Genomic DNA, 20,912 nt, shown 5'->3' with positions numbered 1-20,912 from the left:
AGGGGGAAATTACTGGCATTAAAATGTCATCTGTTTTTAATGCACGGGCTGAATTTTTTTGTTCACTTCAACTTCAGGTAGTTGTGCAGCATGACTGCTCAATTTCACCAAGCTTCCCCAGAGAACAATGTGAATATAAGACAAAGTCAAAGTCGAGAATTGCTCTATAATTGCTTTAAAGAGCATAATATTTGAATGTTTTTTTGGCCATTTGTGACAAGAGCTACAGATGTGAGATCAGTCAGCGATGTGGAGTCAACCAGCAAGGTGGCAAGCTTTTTATGAGACTGACCTTGAAAACAGCATTATGCAACATAATCTTTTAAGTATCTAAAGTGATTCAGCAGCTAAAGTATCAACAATGATTCATCTCTCCAATTATTCCCCTTCACTGCAGCTCTTCGCTATACATCCTCCATTGTGTTAGCGTGTGACCTCAGTCCACTTTTGCTGAAGTTGAGACACATAAATGGGTCTCTGAGTGTTTCACAGTGAAATGCTGGACCCCACTTTCACCTCTGATGGAGAACGCTTGTGAATACAAGTGGATAATCAGACACTAAGATGTCTTTTTAAAAAAAAAAACAGCTTCTGACAGGTTTGAAAGCTGATGTGTGTATCCACACTCCTGTATCAGCTCAGTTGAGAGATAATCTTCTCATATTACAAAGCACACTTATCTATAAAGAGTTGGTTTATTCTCGAGCAATTTGGTTTGACAAGGAAAATGTGAAACCTTTGTGGCTTCTTCCCTTTGAAATCCAAACACAAAATGATTGACTTGAGAAAGTAGGTAACACATCATCCAAAGAATACTGCAGTGCAGGTTCTTTATTATTCACATGCGCATAACGTCTCTTTTGACATAATATATAATATATGTGTGTGTGTGTGTGTGTGTGTGTGTGTGTGTATATATATATACACAGTATTTTTTTTAATTAGACAAGTAAATGATGATTGGCTTAAAACCTGCACAGTTAACCTGAATGGCAATGTTTTAGGGTTGGACTGAGCTCATGTTGGTGACTGTGTGTTACTTTTTTAAAAACAATTTTCATAATATTTATTAATCAAAATGCTTGAGTAGTGCATATCCAACAGAAATGGCCAAAAGAGGTGAGAAAATATCTTTATAAACACTAAAAAAATATACCTCATACATGTGTATTTAAAACAGAGTCTTCTAAATCCCCCATGATACCACGTGTGGCCTCACAACGCTGTCATTTTGTTAAATAAATTTTGGAATTTGGCTCAGGTGTGCAGAGTTTTCTGTCAAAATCAAACACAGTCTGGGCCAAATAAATTTGTTAGAGACAAATAGCGAGAGGGTATTATAAAAATGCAAAGACACGTCGAAAAAATTTCCCACAGCACTTGAATGTCAGGCTTTTGTGAGAACCCAGAAGGCACAGCGAGTAAACAGTTGTTTGCCTGTTCAGTGACGATGGTAAACAAGGAGAAATCTTTGTGTTTGATGTTCGTGTTTTTCTGCACCTCTGTCTCCTCCAGTGAAGCATTTGAATAAAGGACGGTGGCTACTGAGCTGACCCATGCATCGCTGAAGCCAAAACAGCAAGCCCATTCAGAAATAAAGGCAGGGATTTTGCTTAGAGCTTTCTGGCTGATGGGTTTCTTTGCTTAGGAATATAATGACACGTCTATTTAAGGTGTTTTTCATGAAAGAAACGGATTTGCTTTTTTAAAGAAAGAAAGATTTTTGCTTGTATTTTGACAACAACAGCCGAAGAGAGAGAAAATGGAATTACATGCAGCACCAGGCCTGTGCGAACTCAAGGAACTTTGATTTCTGCTTTTGTTCAAATAAATGCATTTTTGCACATGTAAAATTCAAATGGGAATCTGCTGCAGTTTTTAGAAGGCAGTTAAGTTATACGTATAACTGTCAGAAAAGAGTAGATACAGAGTGAGACTTTCCTGACACCTGCCTGACAAGAATAAGCAGTCTTTGTCATGTGTACATTAAAGATGAACTTCCCATCAGAAGTGATCGCTGAAGGCTTCCGTCCCTCACATCTCTTCCATCCCTGCCTGGCAGCCTTCAAACACATTTTTTCAAGCTGCATGGCTTCAGGGCTGCTTCCTTACCTCGTCCTGAAGTTAGCCGGGTGTGGATGCCCATCATACAAAGATAAAAAGTCATATTCCTCCTCCACGGCGAAAGATTGAAAAACTATATGAATCCTGGTCCCCTCTTCTGCAACAATCACCCAGGTACAGTTCGCTCCATTTGGATATCCATATGGAAACCCTGGGCTTTCTATCGTCCCATTCCTCCCTTTTAAAGTGCCTCCACAAGTATGGATAAAACCTGTAGAGGAAGAGAACATCAAATCATTATCAAATGCATATAATGAGTGTGTGACAGTCAGCTGAGGAGAACAGGAAAAAGTAAAATGTTTTACAACACTGGAACTGAGGGGATAAATTGTAGGTGTCATTACAGAAAATGTATTTCATTTTGACAAACTTTGCCTGGTGAAAGCATCCAAGCAGCAATAAATAAACTGAATGGCTTTAACATTTTTAAACAGACCTGGACAGACACTCTTCCGAGCAACATTTTATTGTAACAACTCCATGCAGCCTGTAAAGTTCAGGTGCGATATTTCTTCAACTGAAAGCAAATTGTTCGGAAAATCCACATTGTTCTCAGCTGGCAGAAGTTGTGAGGGAAACCTGGCAACCAGCTGACTAAGAGCCAAGTTTTGTGTTTCCATTTATGTTTTATGTTACACTTCAAAAAAAAAAAAAGAATAAGCTGCAACACCTGCTGCTGTAGTAACGTGAGAAAAAAAATGCATAATTAAGGATGTTTTTCAATGTTTTATCAAACGCAACGCTTCTGATGTATCGTTTGTGCCACACATTTAGTAGATTTTCCGAAAACTCCAGAGACAAGCAGCAAGTAGGGTCTTCCCATTTGATACCTCAAGCTTTTAACAGTCAGCCCACACAAGATAAATCTTTGCACCTTAATGCACTGGCTTGCTGAAAATCAATACCCCTGACATATCAGGTTAAACATTAGGCTCTACTATCACTGTCAAACTACAATAATCTGCTCGGCTTACCTTTATGGTGTTGATGTAAATGAGCATACGCGCCACAGCTAGGTGACCCGAACACACACAAAAACATCATCTGTCAGAAAGACATTTACAGAACACCTGTTTTCCCACAATAACACCCACCATATTCCCTCCACACTTCCACATACTGCCACACTCACACAAACAATACGTGAACATGCTCCCATACACACAGCGTTAAAAAAAAAAAAAAAGAGTGCCCTTTTTATTTAAGGCTATCTTGTATGTTGTCTAATGAAATGCAAGCTTAATTAAGATGCATGGTTTACCCCCCACAATTTACTGCAAGTGTAATTAGCTTTTCACACTTGGTAGGTAAAGGATGTTTTGCATAGTGTTGGTTAATGCACACATGCTGCAGTATGGGGAAGAAAAAGGAAAACACATGGATCACTTGGCAGCTTTTGCAATTCAAATGGCCTCTAACTAGACAGACAGTAGTAATTTTTCCCAATAATAAGTTCGCCTTGATGTGAGCAAACAGTCAAAATGTTAAACAGTGAGACAAACTGACAATTAATTTCCCTCTTGTCAAGCTGTTTCATTTCATTATTTTTTGACAAAGCCTGGCAGCTGTGTACATTTCATTAAAAAACACAACAACTCTGTCATCACATACACAATAATCAACCAGAATATTTTTTTCCCACAATCTTTGCTCAAAAGGGTCCTGACCCAATGTATATATCTTCATCTGTTTCTCAGATGACTCACAGCAGCTCAGACCAGTTCACGCCTCCAGTGATCAAATGGCCTCACCTTCTTATAGAAAACCATTATAAACACAGTTCCTTTCATACGGCTCTATACATAATCTTGTTTCTGATGATTAGCAGCTGCTCTAAATACCACAAGGAATAAATTCTCTCCGAGGTTTTTGCATGTCTAAGTTGCAATTATTTACGCCATCACAGAGCAAACAGGGTAATTAAGGAAAATGTGCACCTTTGATGCGCCGCCCACAGGGTCAGCATGGCGCTACCTGTGACACGGTGCGTCTTTCAGGTCCTCTTGGGAACATCTGAATTACCAGAACAGCCCTCATCAATGATTTACCAGAAGTCTGAGTGGCAAAATGAGGGATTTTTGATGTCAGATGAGAAGCTGCAATTTCACAGAATGGCAAAGTGTTTGACCAACAAGTAATAGAATATTTGTTGTTACTAAAACCTTCACGTTTTCTTGTATTTAATGATCTAAAATGTTCTTAAAATGTTATCTTGTTAGATGTCGAATCTCCTATTCATGTGTTTCCAACAATAAACTGTATGAGTGGCTGTGTACAAAAAAAAAAGAGCTAAGAGCTAATGAAGAGCACTTAGAGACTTAATGTCACCTAATGACTCCTAAAACGGCCTTGAAAAAGACATTTGAGGAAGACTTTTCCATTACTGAAGGTGATCCCACCTACAGTTGTGCTGTTGTAGTTTAGCCTTAGTTCAGACTTAATTCATTTCAGTCAAATGGGGGGATTAGATAATTATGAGGCCAGAAATGCATAACGTCGCACTATTAGAATACTGATGTCCGACTTTATTTTCCTTTGAAAGTCACCTCATGCATTCTGATGAACATAATTATGAACACATTTTTAGCACAATTCAATCCTACCTGGCCATGACCACAGAACAATGCAGCCATACTAAATAACATCAGGATAATAATGCTCTGCAACAGTTGAAGACACTGGGTTATTTGAACGGTTAAGCTTTGTTTGTCTAAAGGGCCATTCAGCCAATTAATTTTACAAATGAGGTTTAGTTTGATTGTCATTAGGAGTACTACCATTACTATTATAAAGGTGATATAAGGTGCTATAATGCTGTCTGTGGGAATTTTAGATTTTAAAAAAAACATCCCAGATCATGTCTTAAAGGTTATCTTGGCCTGAGCTTTAGTCCTAAACCTGAGTAATAGGCTGGTGGAGTTTGAAGGAAGCAGTAGTTTGAATGATGCTATGATATTGGGAAATCCCAGTGTTTTGGAACCTTATCAATACAATGGTGTAAAAGTCAGATTGTTGCTTTGATTTTGACAATTGTTTTTTTATTTATTTTTAACAGATAAAAATGATCTGTTCTCTAACCTCAGGTACGTGTGGATACTGTCATGGAAAAACCTCTTTCATGGCCTTACAACATACAAATTTGAATCTAATGCAACGGAGAAGAAAGTCTGAATTCGTCCACCACAGATAAGCACTTGAAAGCTCCTTCCGTTGGCTCATTTCAAATGGTTCTTCATGTCTGTATCGGAAATTTAAAGTCTACATTTCACAAGTTAACAAAAAAAGCTTCCACAGACTGAAACCCCCATTCCTCATAAGGGCCTGATGTCTTGATTTTTGCAACACACTTTATTGAAAGCAGTAGTTAACTTGAACCAGAAAAATTAAGTTCCTCCAAAAACGAGTAAACATATAAGTAATTGATTAGGAATAGATGATTAACATATAAATAAATAACAACCTGTGAGCTTACAACTAAGTTTGTTTTTTCCCCTTTCAGATGTAACTAGAGAATTATTACTACCAACACTCGATTTGATGTCTGCTAGAGTGAGATTGTTAATACAGCAGGATTAAAAAATATATGAAACCAGAGACATTCAGAGACATGAGAGCGCCGTACACAAGTGCAAATCAAGCAAACTAGACTTGAGTTGTGGCAAGGTCATGGCATAACTGTGGCTACCCACTGCAGGATAACATCAACCTAAAATAATTCTGGTTGATGATACAGAAACTTTTACAGCACAAACACTGATACCATTTTAAAAAGTAAAAACATTGTTGGTTTTACTTGACGCTGATATCTCCTTCATTGCACCCATAGAGCTCAATTAGTGCCTGAAATATTTCAGTGTTTGTCAAGCATTAGATGACTAATGTAGCCAACTATTCAGGGTAGTGCTGTTTGTGTGAACTGCTTAGCCGTGTTTGTGTGCTTGATTGTCCTGATGTCCTGGGGATGACAGAACAGATGCTCATTGCCAAGATATCTGTTTCCCTCTTTCCGCCTCTCTCTCGCACTTTCTCCTCCTCAGATCTATGCATTCCTTTCATCCTTCATTATCCCTCTCTCAACTCTCTCCCCATCTGTATTTCCCCCCTCTTTGTGTTCCTCAACCTCTTCTTTTTTTCATCCTGTTTGCCTAACTCACCTTTTTGTATTCGCTGCCTCATCAGCCAATTGTTTGCGGAATCTTTCTTTACATCTCTCTCGCTCCCTGCTTTGCCATTCTACCTCGTACCCCTCGTTTCCTTGTTTTCCTTTTCTCTATAAGCTATCCATTATGAATTAGAATCCTTCTTTTCAATGCTGTGAATCATACACGCTTGTAATATGTTAGGCACTGTCAGCTCCATAAAAGCTGCATCTATAAAAAGAACACCGCAAACATTTATCTTGTTACTTCAAAAGAAAACGGGACGACAACATGTGCCGCCTTGTACAGGAGAGAGGACATGCATTAAATCCATTTATCACTTAGACCTACAGTCTGTCTTCTTTGAATTCCACTGTCACCACTCAGTTGCATGCCCTGACCCCCATCATCACTTCAATTGTGAAACGCAGTCCCCGGAGCTTTCTCCTTGCCCATGTTAGGGCCATGCTGCAACACTGCCCATAAATTGTGATGAGAAACCAAATTAACAACATGCTGTGATTGCACAGTGGGGAAAATGCGGTTCAGAAATATGAATCAGTATCATAACGTACAAGTCTGGCAGAAAGAGTGGCCTCAGCAGGAGCCAGGCAGCCTGACAGACAGCTCAAGAATGGTCCCAGCTGTTCCTCAAATAGTTACATTTACCCCTGGCCTTTTGGATATACACACAAATACCACATTTTACCACAACGCCACACCTTTGATGCTGATAACAGATAGTTACTTGCTGAGCAAAACACAGACTGGAAAATGACTGTTATCCTCCCCTCTGATGAAATTTCTGAGGGAGTTTGTCAATCAGAATTGTATATGTGTGCGTGTGTGTGTGTGTGTGTGTGTGAACACATGCATATTTATATGTGTTGTTGGCCTTCCAGTGCCTCTGCTACTGCAAAAGGGTGAGACCAAAGCACCGAATGCGATCTCTCTTCCCACAGTGAATACAGAGATTTGGGGCAAAATGAACCAGTTAATGAACCACGGTGCTGTGTGGATGTAAAATAAGATTGATTTTGTAAACAAAATACATTATGCATCATGGAGGGTATCCTATTATTTTCAAGGCCTAAACAAATTTGTAGCAGGCTAAATGGGTTATTTAAGGTTTACTTTAAGCATGGAAGAAAATGAGAGGCAGCATTTTGGCCGTCCAGTAAGCGAACTGGTGTATAAAGCGAAAGGTGCATCCTAAAAAAGTAAACAGCCAATATGTTGTCCTCCACCATTATTGCAGATTTGTATTGGGCCATAAAGAGGAACGATTATGTGCAGCAGGAGAGGGGAGGAGCAGTCATTTACTGCCATCCAAATTATTATGAGTGACAAACAGACCGCTGGGTAACGGATGATTGCTGATAGGGGTGAGAGATTGCCCATCCCAATTGACTCTTTTTAAAATGGACCATCATTAAATAGGGCTTGGAAAATACACAATTACAGATTGACCTGCTTCTTTCAGAGAGTTGCTTCAGGATCCAGCAGACACATTTACCTGTTACTCTGCTCTTCCCCCTGCTGTAAAACCGGGGGAATCTGATGGGAAACTGCAGCCCTTAGTTTGGCAAATTTATTGTGTTCCATTTACTATATTGCTGTTGAAGTGTATTAACTTTATCTGCTCTCTATTGTGCTGTATTTGTATTTTATCGACTGTGTATTGTCCCTGGTTGATGCAGCAGCCTGAATAAGACAATAAACTTTATCTATTCTAACAAAATCCTGTGGCTTGCAGCAATCTGTGTAATATTGAAATGAAGATTTTAGCTATCCTAATTAATGACATTCAGAAAACTGCCAATTAAAGAAATGTTGCAGCGCCCCCTTCGGCGTCAGTCAGTGTAGACTTTTTTCATTACTACAGCGAAATTGCACTTTATTCTCACAATGGCTTTTAGGTTAGGAACTAAAGATTTCTAAAGAAAAAGTGTAGATAAGTTTCTTGTAATGTAATAAAAAGTTTGTTTTTTGGTTCTTCTGTGTTACATGGTCAGGATGTGAGGACAAACAAAACAGTGGTCGGACATCGACTGCAGGGCTCTTTGAGTGGAGCTCCGTTGGGCATTGTAAAGGGACTTTACTCTGAAAGGCCTGCAGTGTCCGAGTTGTGTTATTGCATTACAGTCATTTGACAGATGCTTTGGGCCAAAATGACTTACACACACACACACACACATAGTTCTGTAGCCAGTGTAAACATGCGTCATGAGCTGAGCCAAGTGATCTAAAGATAAATGAGACAAAGTGATTTCATCTTTCTTTCGAGCTCTGACACAGTTGTAAGTTGTTTAAAACCCAATTACACCTGATCTCCTTAAAAAAAGAGCTGAGCTTTTCAGTGAGTGCCATCCCACTGCAGAGTGCTATAATTCATTAAGTTCTTATTGTATATAATTGGTGCCGTGTGGAAGCTTCATTTACAATTGTTTATGATTTCATTCAGCAGAGCCTGCAACAGTATACACCGGAATTAAGTGCACAACTGTGCAATATCGCTTGAATGTGCAACCATTCAAAATTGTACCACCCCTCTGTAATTTCATTCCTTTGAAGTTGAACAGTAGGATATTTGCTCTTGTGGTAAATTAAAAGCTAACAGTTTAGATTTACTATATTAAAAATTCGACCCCCACGGTAGACACTTGATGCAACATAAGCCAGAGAAAGTTTCATTGTTGGGATTTAAGTTCTTTTATTTCTTCAATACTCCGTATGTCCACCTTCATGTGAGGTGACAGATTCAACCCTCCTCAGCATTCAAGATACCAAATTTCTGTAGAAAAATTCTGCCATTCTTCAGAGACAGTTTTTTTTTCAGCTGCGCTTTGCTGGAGGGGTTGTGTTGCACTGCCTTTCTTTGTAAAATACCCAAAAGGTGTCCTACTGGATTCAAGTCAGGCAGTTTGCTTGGCCAGGTCATATTTTTTCTCTTTTGTCTTCTTTGAAAACTCTTGGCTGAATTTGGCAGTGCACTTTAAATCATTATCATACTGGAATATTTCTCTTCTGCCAAGCTTGTGCAGACTGGGAATCATTCTGTCAGCCAGTATTTTTGGTATATCAACAGACATTCATGGAGTCATGCATAAATGTCACTTCCCCAACATCTTTTGCAGCCCCATATCATCACCCTCACAGCTCTGTGCTCCACTGCCAAGACTCCAGTGTCTTTTCACTGCGGTAATTCTGGCCAGATTCACCTTAGACTGTCTCTTGATTTCATCAGAACAAAGAATGTGCTGCAAGTATTCAACTATCTTTTTGCATGTTGTTTAGCAAAGTTTAATCATTTAACTTTGTACAACAGCGTAAGCAACATTATGCTGTCTATAGTAGTTGACATTAAACAGTGCCTTTCACACTGCTGAGATGTCTGAGATGTCACAGAAACTCTAATTTCCATTAATGACCCCTGTGCCAAGTCTGCAGCTGCGGCTCTGATTAGTGGTACTGTGACTCATTCACCTTCTGATTACTGCTGCAAACATGATTTTTTTTTTTTTTTTTTTTTTTGCCTGAACTTTAGTTTGTAAGCAATCTTCCTGTTTCTTTTTCAATCTTTGTGAAGTCTCACAATCAGATTTCTGAAATTGAGAAAGTTCTGGTGTTCACAGGTTACTTGATAGATTCTTTGACACCAACTCTAACAATACATGTAGCCTATATACATTTTCTGTCAAACGAAATATTCTTATCTCACAAAAATGCATTTCTATACAACTAGATTGAATCAGAGTCATTTTGAAAGAAACCTATTTTCCTCCCAAAACGTTTGAGTCCAGTACTTTCATCCACTAGTCAAAGGTTCACATTCTGTGTGGGACCATTATTCTTATACTTTTTCTGCTCATTTTGTTTAGGTTTTGGCACTAAAACTACTTGATAAAGTTTTGAAAATGTAAATCGCTAAAATACACCTTTTTTGCAACATGTTTGAAGCTTTTCCTGAATTTATTTTAGATACCAGGGTGACAACTCCTGGCCTGATTGGTTGGCTGAAAAGGAGCAACAGTAAAGCAACAGAATAAATAGCAAATGGAAATGTATTTGATATTTGCCAAAAACAACTTCTCCTTGACTGATTTGTGGCATGTTTTGTTTTCTTTCTCTGCTCGACAGTCCATTTTCTTATGAATGATTGCAGTATATGCTTAGTCAAGGACGCATCTTGCTTCGGATGGCATTTCATCATCGCTCACAATCATGGCCAAACCACAAATGGACGGGTAGGCAATGGCACCACTTCTAGCCATGAAAGTTAAAGTACAAAAAAGAAAAAAACTGCCTTCATTTTCACCTGACCTTAAAGGTGAGTCAGCCAGTATAGAGATATCCATCACTGAAGCTTGGTTACAGAGCTATGAGTGTAAAGATGGAGCTCTTATCAAACAAAACAAAGGTCAACAAACATCCTGCTAGGCTTCATTTGCTGCAAAGTCTGGTTTTCTTGCTGCATTCACACCCCTTACATAACACCACGTAATATTTTACAGTCCTGATGATGCTGAGTGCTGATTTTGTAAATTCCAGTTTTCCGAAGATAAATAAAGGCAGCTCTGGGAATCAATTTCAAATATAGTCTTAACAATGATGTGATGCGAGTAAAATTCAGTTTGAATTGAAGTTGATGTTTTTGATGAAGATAAAATTTGATCAGAAGAAAAAATTAAAGAGAAAGAGACGAAACGTTTGTTGTTTGTTTTTGCTGTCATACCTTCAGATCATGAATCTTGAGGGTCTGCATCAAATCGGAGCTGCTGCAATGCTCAGAAGTTATATTTAGAGCCAATTTTGTTTTTAGAAATCCAAGAACTTTTCTCTTAGATCTTCAGCACACTGTGCGCTCAGACATGGACATAAAATGTGGAGGGAAGAGAAAATAATTTTTCATCAGCACAACCAGGAACACAACAGTGATGACTGCTAGGGCCCAGACAGCAACCTTACTAGACAGAAATCTTAAATTGATGTCCCCAAAGAGAAGGGTTTTATCTGCATGGCTGTGCTGCACCTTCACAATTCATACTGATAGAATGTGCATAATCGCAGGCCCTCGCTATGCTTGTCTGCATGCTTGATGAAAGGGAAATGGGCTCCATACAACAAAAACAGAAAAGAGGCTTTCTAGTGAATGACTATTACCTCATGAGTGTGTCACTGCAATTTGGAAAAGGACTCTGAAATATTCCATTTGGTGGTTTTAAATTGCCAACCACTGAGGTGAAAAATACTAAAATCAAATACACTGCCACACTGAAACACAGCTGGCACATGCACAAACACACGCCACTGCACAAGGAAATAACAGTGGTTGTGTGCCTGCGTGGCCAAGTACAATAACTACTTTCCAACGTCGGCGTACTGCTGGTGCTATCGCTACTTCCAAGCAGATACAGTATTTTATGGCCAGACACCAATACCTCCTCGAAGTGCTACTGAGCCATATTGCACCTGATGCCAGACCACCACTGTGAGAGCTGCTGTACAACACAAAACTGTCAGCCAACAACACATCTAATAGGATGCCCGTCTCTCTAGCCTCCAATCTCCCAAACAAACAATAACATCAACACTTTACTTTCCCCAAAAAAGAGAAAAGGAAAGAAGCACAGAATGAAAATCTGTCTTTTTCTATCTGAAGACTGCAAAACAATTCTCAACAGTTTTTGGGGTTTTTTTTTTTTTTTTTTACTTTGCAGGTAAACATCTTCCTCCAGTTGAAAACCTGTTCACATGGTTGTTTTTAGGTGCAAAGACCTTCATGCAACATGCTTGTAATTCAATCACAAACTTACAACCTTATGAACATGAAGCATACAGTGTATCTCCTGAATTTGTTAGAACACCTCTACATATGCCAACCTGCAACCCCTTCAGGATAGAAAAGTAATGGTGACAGCGGTTTAGATCCACAGATGCAGACATGTTGATCACGCAATGCATAAAAACTAACAGCTGCAGCCTTTTTAGCACTTTCTCCACCTGCGGCAGTGGTTACAAAGGAAGCTTTTTTTTTCATGTGTGTTATCTGTCATACCTTTAAGGTAAAATAAATTAATTGATAAAAAATAAAACATTACTATGTAATGGTAACCTGCAGTAAAATTGAAATCAGTGCTGTGAGTCTCTGACAATTTTTGATTTTTTTCCCCCTAAACTTTTCTTGTCTTAATTTTGAGTTGATATTGAATTATGCTGTCTCACTGATATTCTGTGATTTTAAATTGATGATTTTTAAATACTGTTTTGAATGAATTACTAATTAATTAATTAATGGACCCCAGGAAGACTAGCAACCACCTTTTGGAAGCCTTATGGCCTTCCAGCGACCAATGGCTTTGTAAAAAATATTAATTTCACATTTCCCCTCTACCTATCTTTAACTTGATCTTGACAAGAGACACACAGTAATTCCGTTCATATAATTACAAATACTAATAAGGGATAGATAAATCATTTACTTATTTTTACTTTTTTTTAAATTTACCCTTCACTGTGGGCTGTCGCTTGTCATTGTTGTCATGAGCATTTTTTTTCTCCATCAGTCAATTCAAACTTGTTTTGTCTGTAAAATGCCAAACCCCTTCAGACTGTACAGCAGGCTGTTTGACCAAAGTTTGAACCAACAGTCTAAAACCCCAAAGAAATTCCGTTTGCTATGATGGGCTTACAGAGAAAAGCTTTAAATCTTTACGTCTGAGAATCTGGAACCAGAAACACAAGCAAACAACATAAAATGCTGTACTTGCTGATCACTGTCCTATCCATCAATTTATTTACTACATTACTTTTTTCTTGTGATTTTCTTTTTGTTTCTGCATCATACTCTTGTCTTGTTTGCTGTTAAAAAAAAAAGAAGTACAAATGAAACCACAAAACACAAGTGTGCACACACACAAGGACCAGATTTTTAAAAGGCATTTAAAAAAAACACCACAATTGTAATGTTCACTGCCTTTAACTGGCATACTGAAAAACAATTGCTGTCCTCTTTTATTTTCTTGTCACTTCCAAACTGCAGTTACTGTCACTGCTTTAAGATTTCACCAGTTGAACTGGAAGTGCAACACTAAAGTTGCTGTCACCGTTAGCTGTTAGTTAAGTGTTAGCGGTCTGAAATTCGATGATACGAGCGAGCCTGGGTGCACTATCTCTACATCGTTGACATTGTGTGTCCTTGTAAACGATCTTAAGAACAAAATTAAACCCGGTTTTATACAGAAAAGAGGAAAATACGTACACACGCCCAGGTACAGATCACTTAGATTAGACCAAACAGGCTGACATTGAAAGTGCAACAGTTAATGAAACGTCTCTTTATATAGAGAATATGCAAAGGTGAGTGTGTGACTGCTTTCAGAAATGCAGCTCCAATGGCCAGGACGAAAGGCTAATGTACACAGCATGGAACCCTGAAATCAGATGATTAGTCCAATCAATGGCTTCTTCAGCATGCACAGCAGAAGCCTGAATGTAACACTGCACTAACACTGCACAAGACACTTCATTCTTCACAGAGAAGGCTAGAAAACCTAAAAACAGTCATTAGTCAGACTAACAGCAAGTGGTGTTTATGAAGAAATCAACAGTTTCCTGCGACGGCATGAATGCTGATCTGAATGCTTCTCACAGGCACTTGAGATCCTGTTGTCTGCCTTGATCTGTCTGAGTCTATTTTCCAACTAGATGGCGTTTACAGTCCCCAGTGCCGCTTCCTCGTCACCGATACCAAAGTGGTTTAGTCAAGAGTCTAAACAGGTATCTTAAACTATCCCCATCTATGATTTTAATCACTGTTGAAATATGCTGTGGAATCATTGCAACCTGCACTAAGCAGTCTTCCTGCTCAGTTACCTTCACATCACCTCACTTTGTTTCCCTGGCCATGCTCTGCCCCTGCCTGCTCTCCTGTCACATATCAAAAATCCAGTCGACAGCCACATAAACAAACAGGAGCAGCAGTGGGCACAGTGGAGGAAGATTCATGGAGATACGTGCGCATGCATGGCAACCGGTCATGAAACTAATAACACTGAAAATATACTGTACTGTGGACACGATTCTTAATAAAAACATATATATATATATATAAAACCTACACATATGGCTGTGATTGTGCATATGCCACTTGCACCTAAGAGTTTATTAATTAAATATCACTTAAAATTAATGCACAGCTGCTTTTACATTCTCTCTTAACAACTGTAAGCAAGAACATTGTCTCAGCAGCCCAACTACAATGTGATTGCAAAACCCTCTAAGGTTTTTGAGTTTTTAACTACTTCATGATTAAGGTCAAATAAATGCTCACTTTTTTTTTTATCAGCAAATGTGCCTCCAGACAGTTAACAGAGTTTAATCCCCTCTGAAAATGGCACCTGGGGTGCTGAGGAGCGGCCACCTTGAATATGTAGCCTTGACTCTCGAAGCAGCCTTCCCTCAACCTATTACATTTAATCTGAACCAACAGTGAGCTATTTTTCTTCCTGAAGACAAGATATTGCCAATCTCTCTCCCCCATGAGTACTGCTTATATTGAAACTGACTTCATCAGAACCAGCAAACTATATCCAACCTTCACAGGGGCCTGTCAGCAACATCTAAGACTTTGGCCAAGGCCTGGAGCCACGGGTGAGAGACTGGGTGAGCTGAGGAGTCCCTCGGCGTGCCACGAGGACAATCCATTGACATATCAGCACTAAAAGAAACATCAAAAATCCAGGGAGTAAAAGGGTTGCTGCTCCAAGTTCCTGTATCCTGGAAAAGAGTTCATTGTTGTTTCAAGTCGAACCCAAGGGATTTGTCTTTAGACTGTCCACAGTTTTCTTGTACTTCTGTTCTTCTTCTTCTTCTTCCACTACTTTTGTGGAGATCAAGAACCTTAGGGGCAGTGGGATAATGCCCAGCATTCCCTGTAGATAGAGTATAATTACACAGACAAATTGTAATCCTGATTAGCCCCAACAGCCTTTCTAGCCTGTTTACATAATCACATTGAGATAAAGTCTTCATCAAGGGCTCAGTGGCCAGATTACAGTCTGTGCAGAACCCACCTGATTACCAGCAATTAGCGACTGCTGGTATGGAGTTTTAAAAAAAAATTAAAAATGCATATTAACAAAATAAAGAGGCAGGAAGGAAATTTGAGAAATACAATGTAATCACAAAAAACAGAAGTGATGGGACACAACAGATGGATAATTTTCAACAATCTGCTCACTATCATTATTCGTTCACTGTCATTTGACGTATTAATGTTGGTGTGAGAAACAGGCCAGCGTGTTCTGCTCCAGTCCCTTCCTGTCTTTCCCGATTAAGTCCCAAATAAAAGAATAGGACTAGATCTTGATATGCAAAGTGCCATGTAAACTGGATTCAACCATAAACATATAAGTATAAAGTGAAATGGCATCCATCTGTTTCAGTATTCTAATAACCATAAACAACTATAAAGAGTAGATGCAGGAAGCTGTGGCTGTAACTCCAGTCTGGGTACTGTATGTTTCGACGGCAGTGCCTCCCTCTCACACGATTTTATCCACTGATGCTGTGAGCATGTGTCATAAGAATGTGGTGCTCTCAGCTTTGTGACTGTCTCATTATGGTGAATCTGATTGATCGTCCTCCGATCGATGGATGCAGTGAGACTGTCATAAGGAAAAAAGGGTAAATGCAGCCCTTGTGCTCATGAGGAGATGGAGTAGATAGAATTCTCCCTGTCAGTGTAAAAGAATTCAATTTGTATTTGCCTCAGGTGTTTTGCTCATTTTGCTCTTTTAAAAAAAGTCCACTGCCTGCAATTTAGCTTCCTAAATTTATGTCTGTGTCAAGCAGTTTTATAAGTTCCCCAAGGATTAGGTGACACAGTTGCAGTGGATATCCAGTTATTTGGTAGTGGACTGCTGCAATGAGAAGAAAATATTGCGGTTTCCGTTTATTCCAAAACCAAATTGCTAAGTTTCACGGAACTCCACTTAATGATATGTGAACAGTGTCAAGAATCAGACTGGTGATGGATATAACTTTGTCAACCGGGAATCAGAACAGTGCATTACCCAGCGCAGGATCCCTGGCTCAACAATAATCTAATTTCTCTTCGCTGAAAAAGAACCTCGAGAAAAGTGCTGTTGTACAAACTCTGCTAGATGGGAGTCTTTTTTTATGGCATCATTATCTTAGCAAGAGAAGTGAGTCACAGGCCAGATCAAGTCGATATCTTTTTACTTCGGCAAACACTGTGTCAACTGTCAGAGCAGAGGAACAACAGCTGCTCCGTGGTCCTTCCTCCTCACATTTCTCCGTGTCACTATTTCCTCCACTCTTTTTCCAAAAGAAGACCCAGGCCTCCTCCTCCTCTTCTTCTTCCTCCTCCCCCTCCTTTCCTCTCTGCCTCCCCAATTCCTGGCTGGCTGGCTTCCTAATAAGTAACAGAACTAGGAGGATTGGCAGTGGCCTCAAGGTTTGACATTGCCACAATGTGGGTGGTGATGAAACAGCACTGTGCCCGACTCTGCTCGACTCGACTTGGCTCATTCTTGGTGGGCGCTGCTACTCTGCATGCTGCACATTTCATCCACCCCCAATAGACAGACATGAGAATTACTCACAGGGTGAACAATCTGTATGTAAATTGATATCTGTGAGTGCCCATATTCAGAAACACATACATGCATTCAACAGATAAGTAGCCACGCACTTACACACACACACAAAATGTCGCCGAACACACACTCATATGCGTACACGACAAACACATTAGGAAGGGGAGGGGGGGAAAAAAAGGAAGGTTGGAATCAAATTTTCTTCTCTTTTCTGCTTTTGCTTTGGGTTAAATTGCAGTTAGGAAGGACAATTTCCCACAGTACATGACACTCACGCAAATACGTGTCTCAGCATGTAATCAACATGTGAAGCATTGCAAGGAAACAAGAAACTGATTTGTGTCTGTAAATGTTTAAATGCTATCGGACAATGGGTGTGCACATGCTAATTGCAGTGTAGTAAATAGGCAACAATTGTTTCTGATTGATTTTTTTTTTAACAAATGCCATGGTGTGTAAATAGCATGAGGTAAATTACTGTAACATACAACAGAGAGGTCAGACAGTAAAGTACAAAGTCGAGGAATTTTGTTCCCTTATATTCTCAAAGAAGAAAAACACTACATTTGAAGAACTGTGTCACAGAAGTGGCATTTCAGTTGAGGGGGAAATTTTCACTGGTTTGAATGAATTTATTGATGCCTATCAGAAAGAAAGAAAGAAAAAACTCCAAGTAGTGGTTACCTCACCAGCTACAGGGAGCATTCAAATGGGCAGACCCTGAGAAGTAGCCACTGGAATACTAAGGAGCCCACCTTACACCTGCCTGCACTGGCAAGTCCAGTAAACACCAGTGGACAAATTGGTTTCTACACCACTTATTGCCACCTCGATGCTTTCAGTAACATTTCTGGTGAGGAACTGGAGTGACGCAAAAAAAAAAAAAAAAAGAAAGAAAAAAAATTCCCACATAAATACTTGAAAAACTCGACCCAGAAAAAAGAAGAAAATGCGCACAGCTTCTACCTCAAATAAATTAGGATCTGTGTAACATCCTATAGGAAATCTGCAGTGCATGCACTTGCGTCTCAACAATTCACTAGTTAGCCTACTAAGCAAAGCAGCTCACGTAGGCTATTAGAAGGAGCGTAGGCTACCGCAAGAACATCTACTGAGAGACTCATTCAAAGCCTGCATTGAGCGCAAAAAAACCGCTGAAATGCGTCCCTTCAAACTCCATCCAGAACGCTCGCCTATTTTTTTTTCCCGCACACGTCTGTAAGCGTTAAAGCTTTTTGATTTTTCCCGCACGCACACGCATTACACACGCACACACACCGAGGCACACACACCAAGCGCATCAGAAAACACTGGGAATTGCTGCAGTGGCTCGTACCTTTCACAGAAGTGAACATCAGTGAAAAGATGAGATTCCAAAAAACAATTCCCGTCCTAATCCGCATCGTTTTGGCTTGAACAAAGTCCCTCCGGCCACATTTAACGCATCTCCTGTTGAAAACGTCCCGTAGTTCAATAGATCCGTCGTAGTATCCGTCTCTGTAAATCCCCTTCATGTTCACAACTAAAACATGCAACCTATAGCGCCTAATTTTGTCTCTCTTTTCTGTGGAGAGGTGGTGGTGGGGGGGGTTTGAAGTAGATTCCCTTCTCAGAGGAGAAACAGGCAGAGCCGCCCGCCGAGCTGTGTCAGCTGATAGCAGAGAAGTGAGAAAGACTGAATTTTAGGAGAGGACCACAGCAACCTGGACCAGGGCTCAACCATCTTTGCTGAGAGGGGCATCAAGTGTGAGGGTCTCTGTTGGCGCGCTCCCGCATCTGCCGTTCAACATCTTTTTTTTTTTTTTTTTCCCCCTTGTGATCCCTGGAAACCGGCGGAGGACGAGTCTAGCCTACAATCTGAATGCTGCCTTTATCGATCCGGCAATTGAGCCGTACGCACAGGGAGAGCGAGAAGAAAAAGGTGGTGGTGGTTGGTGGTTGGTGGTATGGTGGAGGGGTGGGAGGTGTGAGAGGGAGAGCGTCCTGTGGAAGTATGATCTGGCTGATGTGTGGGTAACAAATCATGAAGTGGGAACAGTGAGGTGTGGGTGGCCATGGGGAGGGGAGGAGGAGGAGGAGGAGGACGAGGAGGAGGAGGGGTGGCACGTCTTTTTATGGGAAGAATGTAAATCCTGAGAGAAAGAAATCAACTCCGTTAATGACAGCATGTGTGTGTGTGTGTGTGTGTGAGGGAAGGAAGGAAGGAAGGAAGGAAGGAAGGAAGGAAGAGTGTTAGGTGAGACTCAGACAGGCAGCATCCCTGTCCTGAAAGCTGATGAAAGAAATTCGCCTGGTAGGCAACCCCACCATAACTCTGATTTTCATTTTAGAGATCGAGCGGAGCCGTTATTGGGAGTGATGGGGCTGGGCAATTTGCAATGCAAAGATGGAATGATGACGGAGCAAAGCGCAGGCTGCTGCAGTGGGGCTCTTCTGCCATCTAGCTTCGGAAGAGTCACCGACCTCCACTTTGAAACGGGGAGGGAGAGAGCATGGTGGAGGTGGACGTGGTGGTGGTGGAGGGTGGGGGGGGAGCAGTGAAGCGAGAGGCCGTGATTGCACATAGAATGAACATCATTCGCTCTATAAAACATTCAGATAGAGTTTCTTCAAGAGCTGTTGATTCTAATGCGCACTTGCACTGCTTCCTGTTTTCGTGACAGGCTTCTTGGATTCTCACGGCTTTTTTGAATGGAACAACAAATTAAAGTTGCTGCTGCTGCTGCTGCTGCCCGAGAACTGCAGCGTTGGGAAGAGCTCAGCTATCAGATGAGGGCTTAAATCAATTATGTGCATAACTTTGGGGTTTGAATATCGCCCAATTAATAATTGTAGTTGCAACGACCTCCATAGAAATCAATATCTGGTGCCCTATTGGCGAGATTTATTAGCGTCAAGTCAGCAGGGTAAGTTCATAAGGAAGGCTCATAATGTGCTGCTCAGTAACTTACAGTGGGAGAGCTGTCCGTGGTGCTGAAACCAGAACACAGGGCCTGGGCTTGTGTTTGTGTGGCAACTTATGATTTCATTATTCTCCACTAAAAACAATCAGAATGCATCAGAATAACACACTCTTCATTTATTAATATTCATAGCCACTTACTTCACACATGCATTGTTAGTTTGTGTTCTAACGCCCAATGAAGAGATTGATGAAGAGATTGATTACCGTTTGTCCATCGCCTAAAATTCCACTCCAAAGTACGAATCTACCACACGATCACCTTTGTTTTCTGTGTCCAAGGTTAGCTGTCTAGACGTGGTGAACCTCCCACCCAAACCCATCTTCTCCCTTGGGAGAATAAATGGGAGAAAACAGCTTGATCCTACTCTAATCTGGTCTAATTATAAGGCAGCAGAGGGCAATGAGATTGTTGTCCTTTGGCCAGATATTCAGAAAACATAATTCACCTCTGGAGGCCAAATGGTGAGAAGGCGTTTTCTAATTGTAATGCTGCAAGAGGCATTTTGGGATTATTTATTTATTTATTTATTTTTTGTGCTGTGAGTACTTTTGGCACTTTATCGGCACTATTATTTCGTGGATTACGCTTTATTCTGCAAGTTATTGTGTCCTCGGCGGCTCAATGAAATATATTGTGGTGCTTTGTGAGAGTCTTATTCTACATGTTCCGTGGACAGCGTGATATTAATCTATCTCGTTCTAGCCCTACAAACTGAGTCGCTATCACACGGGCGATAGATGTGTATCCTCGCCCCATTTCTCTGTAGAGTTGTTTATCGCAATGGTTTATGCAGCAGAGGCAAACCACTGCATATCTGCCAGTGTGAAGTGGAAGGTCCCTTATTCCCTCCTGGCATCAGAATTCTTCAGGTGTCTACAGGCCCAGTGGAGGCTGCTGGGAATGGATTGAGGCACCGGGCTGCTTGTCTTTACCACTGTAATCGACAGGTGGGCCCAGGAGAGTGGGCTTCAGTCATATTGATGCCTCTCGCCAGCTCTCGCTTGCTGCTTGATGAGCAATCAGAGTGCCTCCTGCCTGATCCGCCTGTTGTTTCTGTGTGC

At 40.5% G+C, this 20,912-nt stretch overlaps 1 protein-coding gene across 1 annotated transcript in view; it reads right to left on the bottom strand.

The window, feature by feature from the left end:
- The window catches only part of LOC103353833 (CUB and sushi domain-containing protein 3), a 218,033-nt gene extending 199,634 nt beyond the window's left edge, over window positions 1–18,399 (bottom strand). Inside the window, exons 1-2 of the mRNA XM_008276992.1 lie at window positions 18,222–18,399; window positions 2,113–2,335 (exon numbers count right to left, since the gene is read on the bottom strand). Coding sequence (XP_008275214.1) covers window positions 2,113–2,335; window positions 18,222–18,399 — 401 coding nt within the window. The remainder of the gene's footprint in view (window positions 1–2,112; window positions 2,336–18,221) is intronic.
- Between the last annotated feature and the right edge of the window lie 2,513 nt (window positions 18,400–20,912).

The sequence above is a fragment of the Stegastes partitus genome, unplaced genomic scaffold, assembly GCF_000690725.1.
Source record: "Stegastes partitus isolate 25-593 unplaced genomic scaffold, Stegastes_partitus-1.0.2 Scaffold85, whole genome shotgun sequence".
Taxonomy (NCBI): Eukaryota; Metazoa; Chordata; class Actinopteri; family Pomacentridae; genus Stegastes; species Stegastes partitus.
This window is presented reverse-complemented; position numbering and strand designations above follow the sequence as displayed.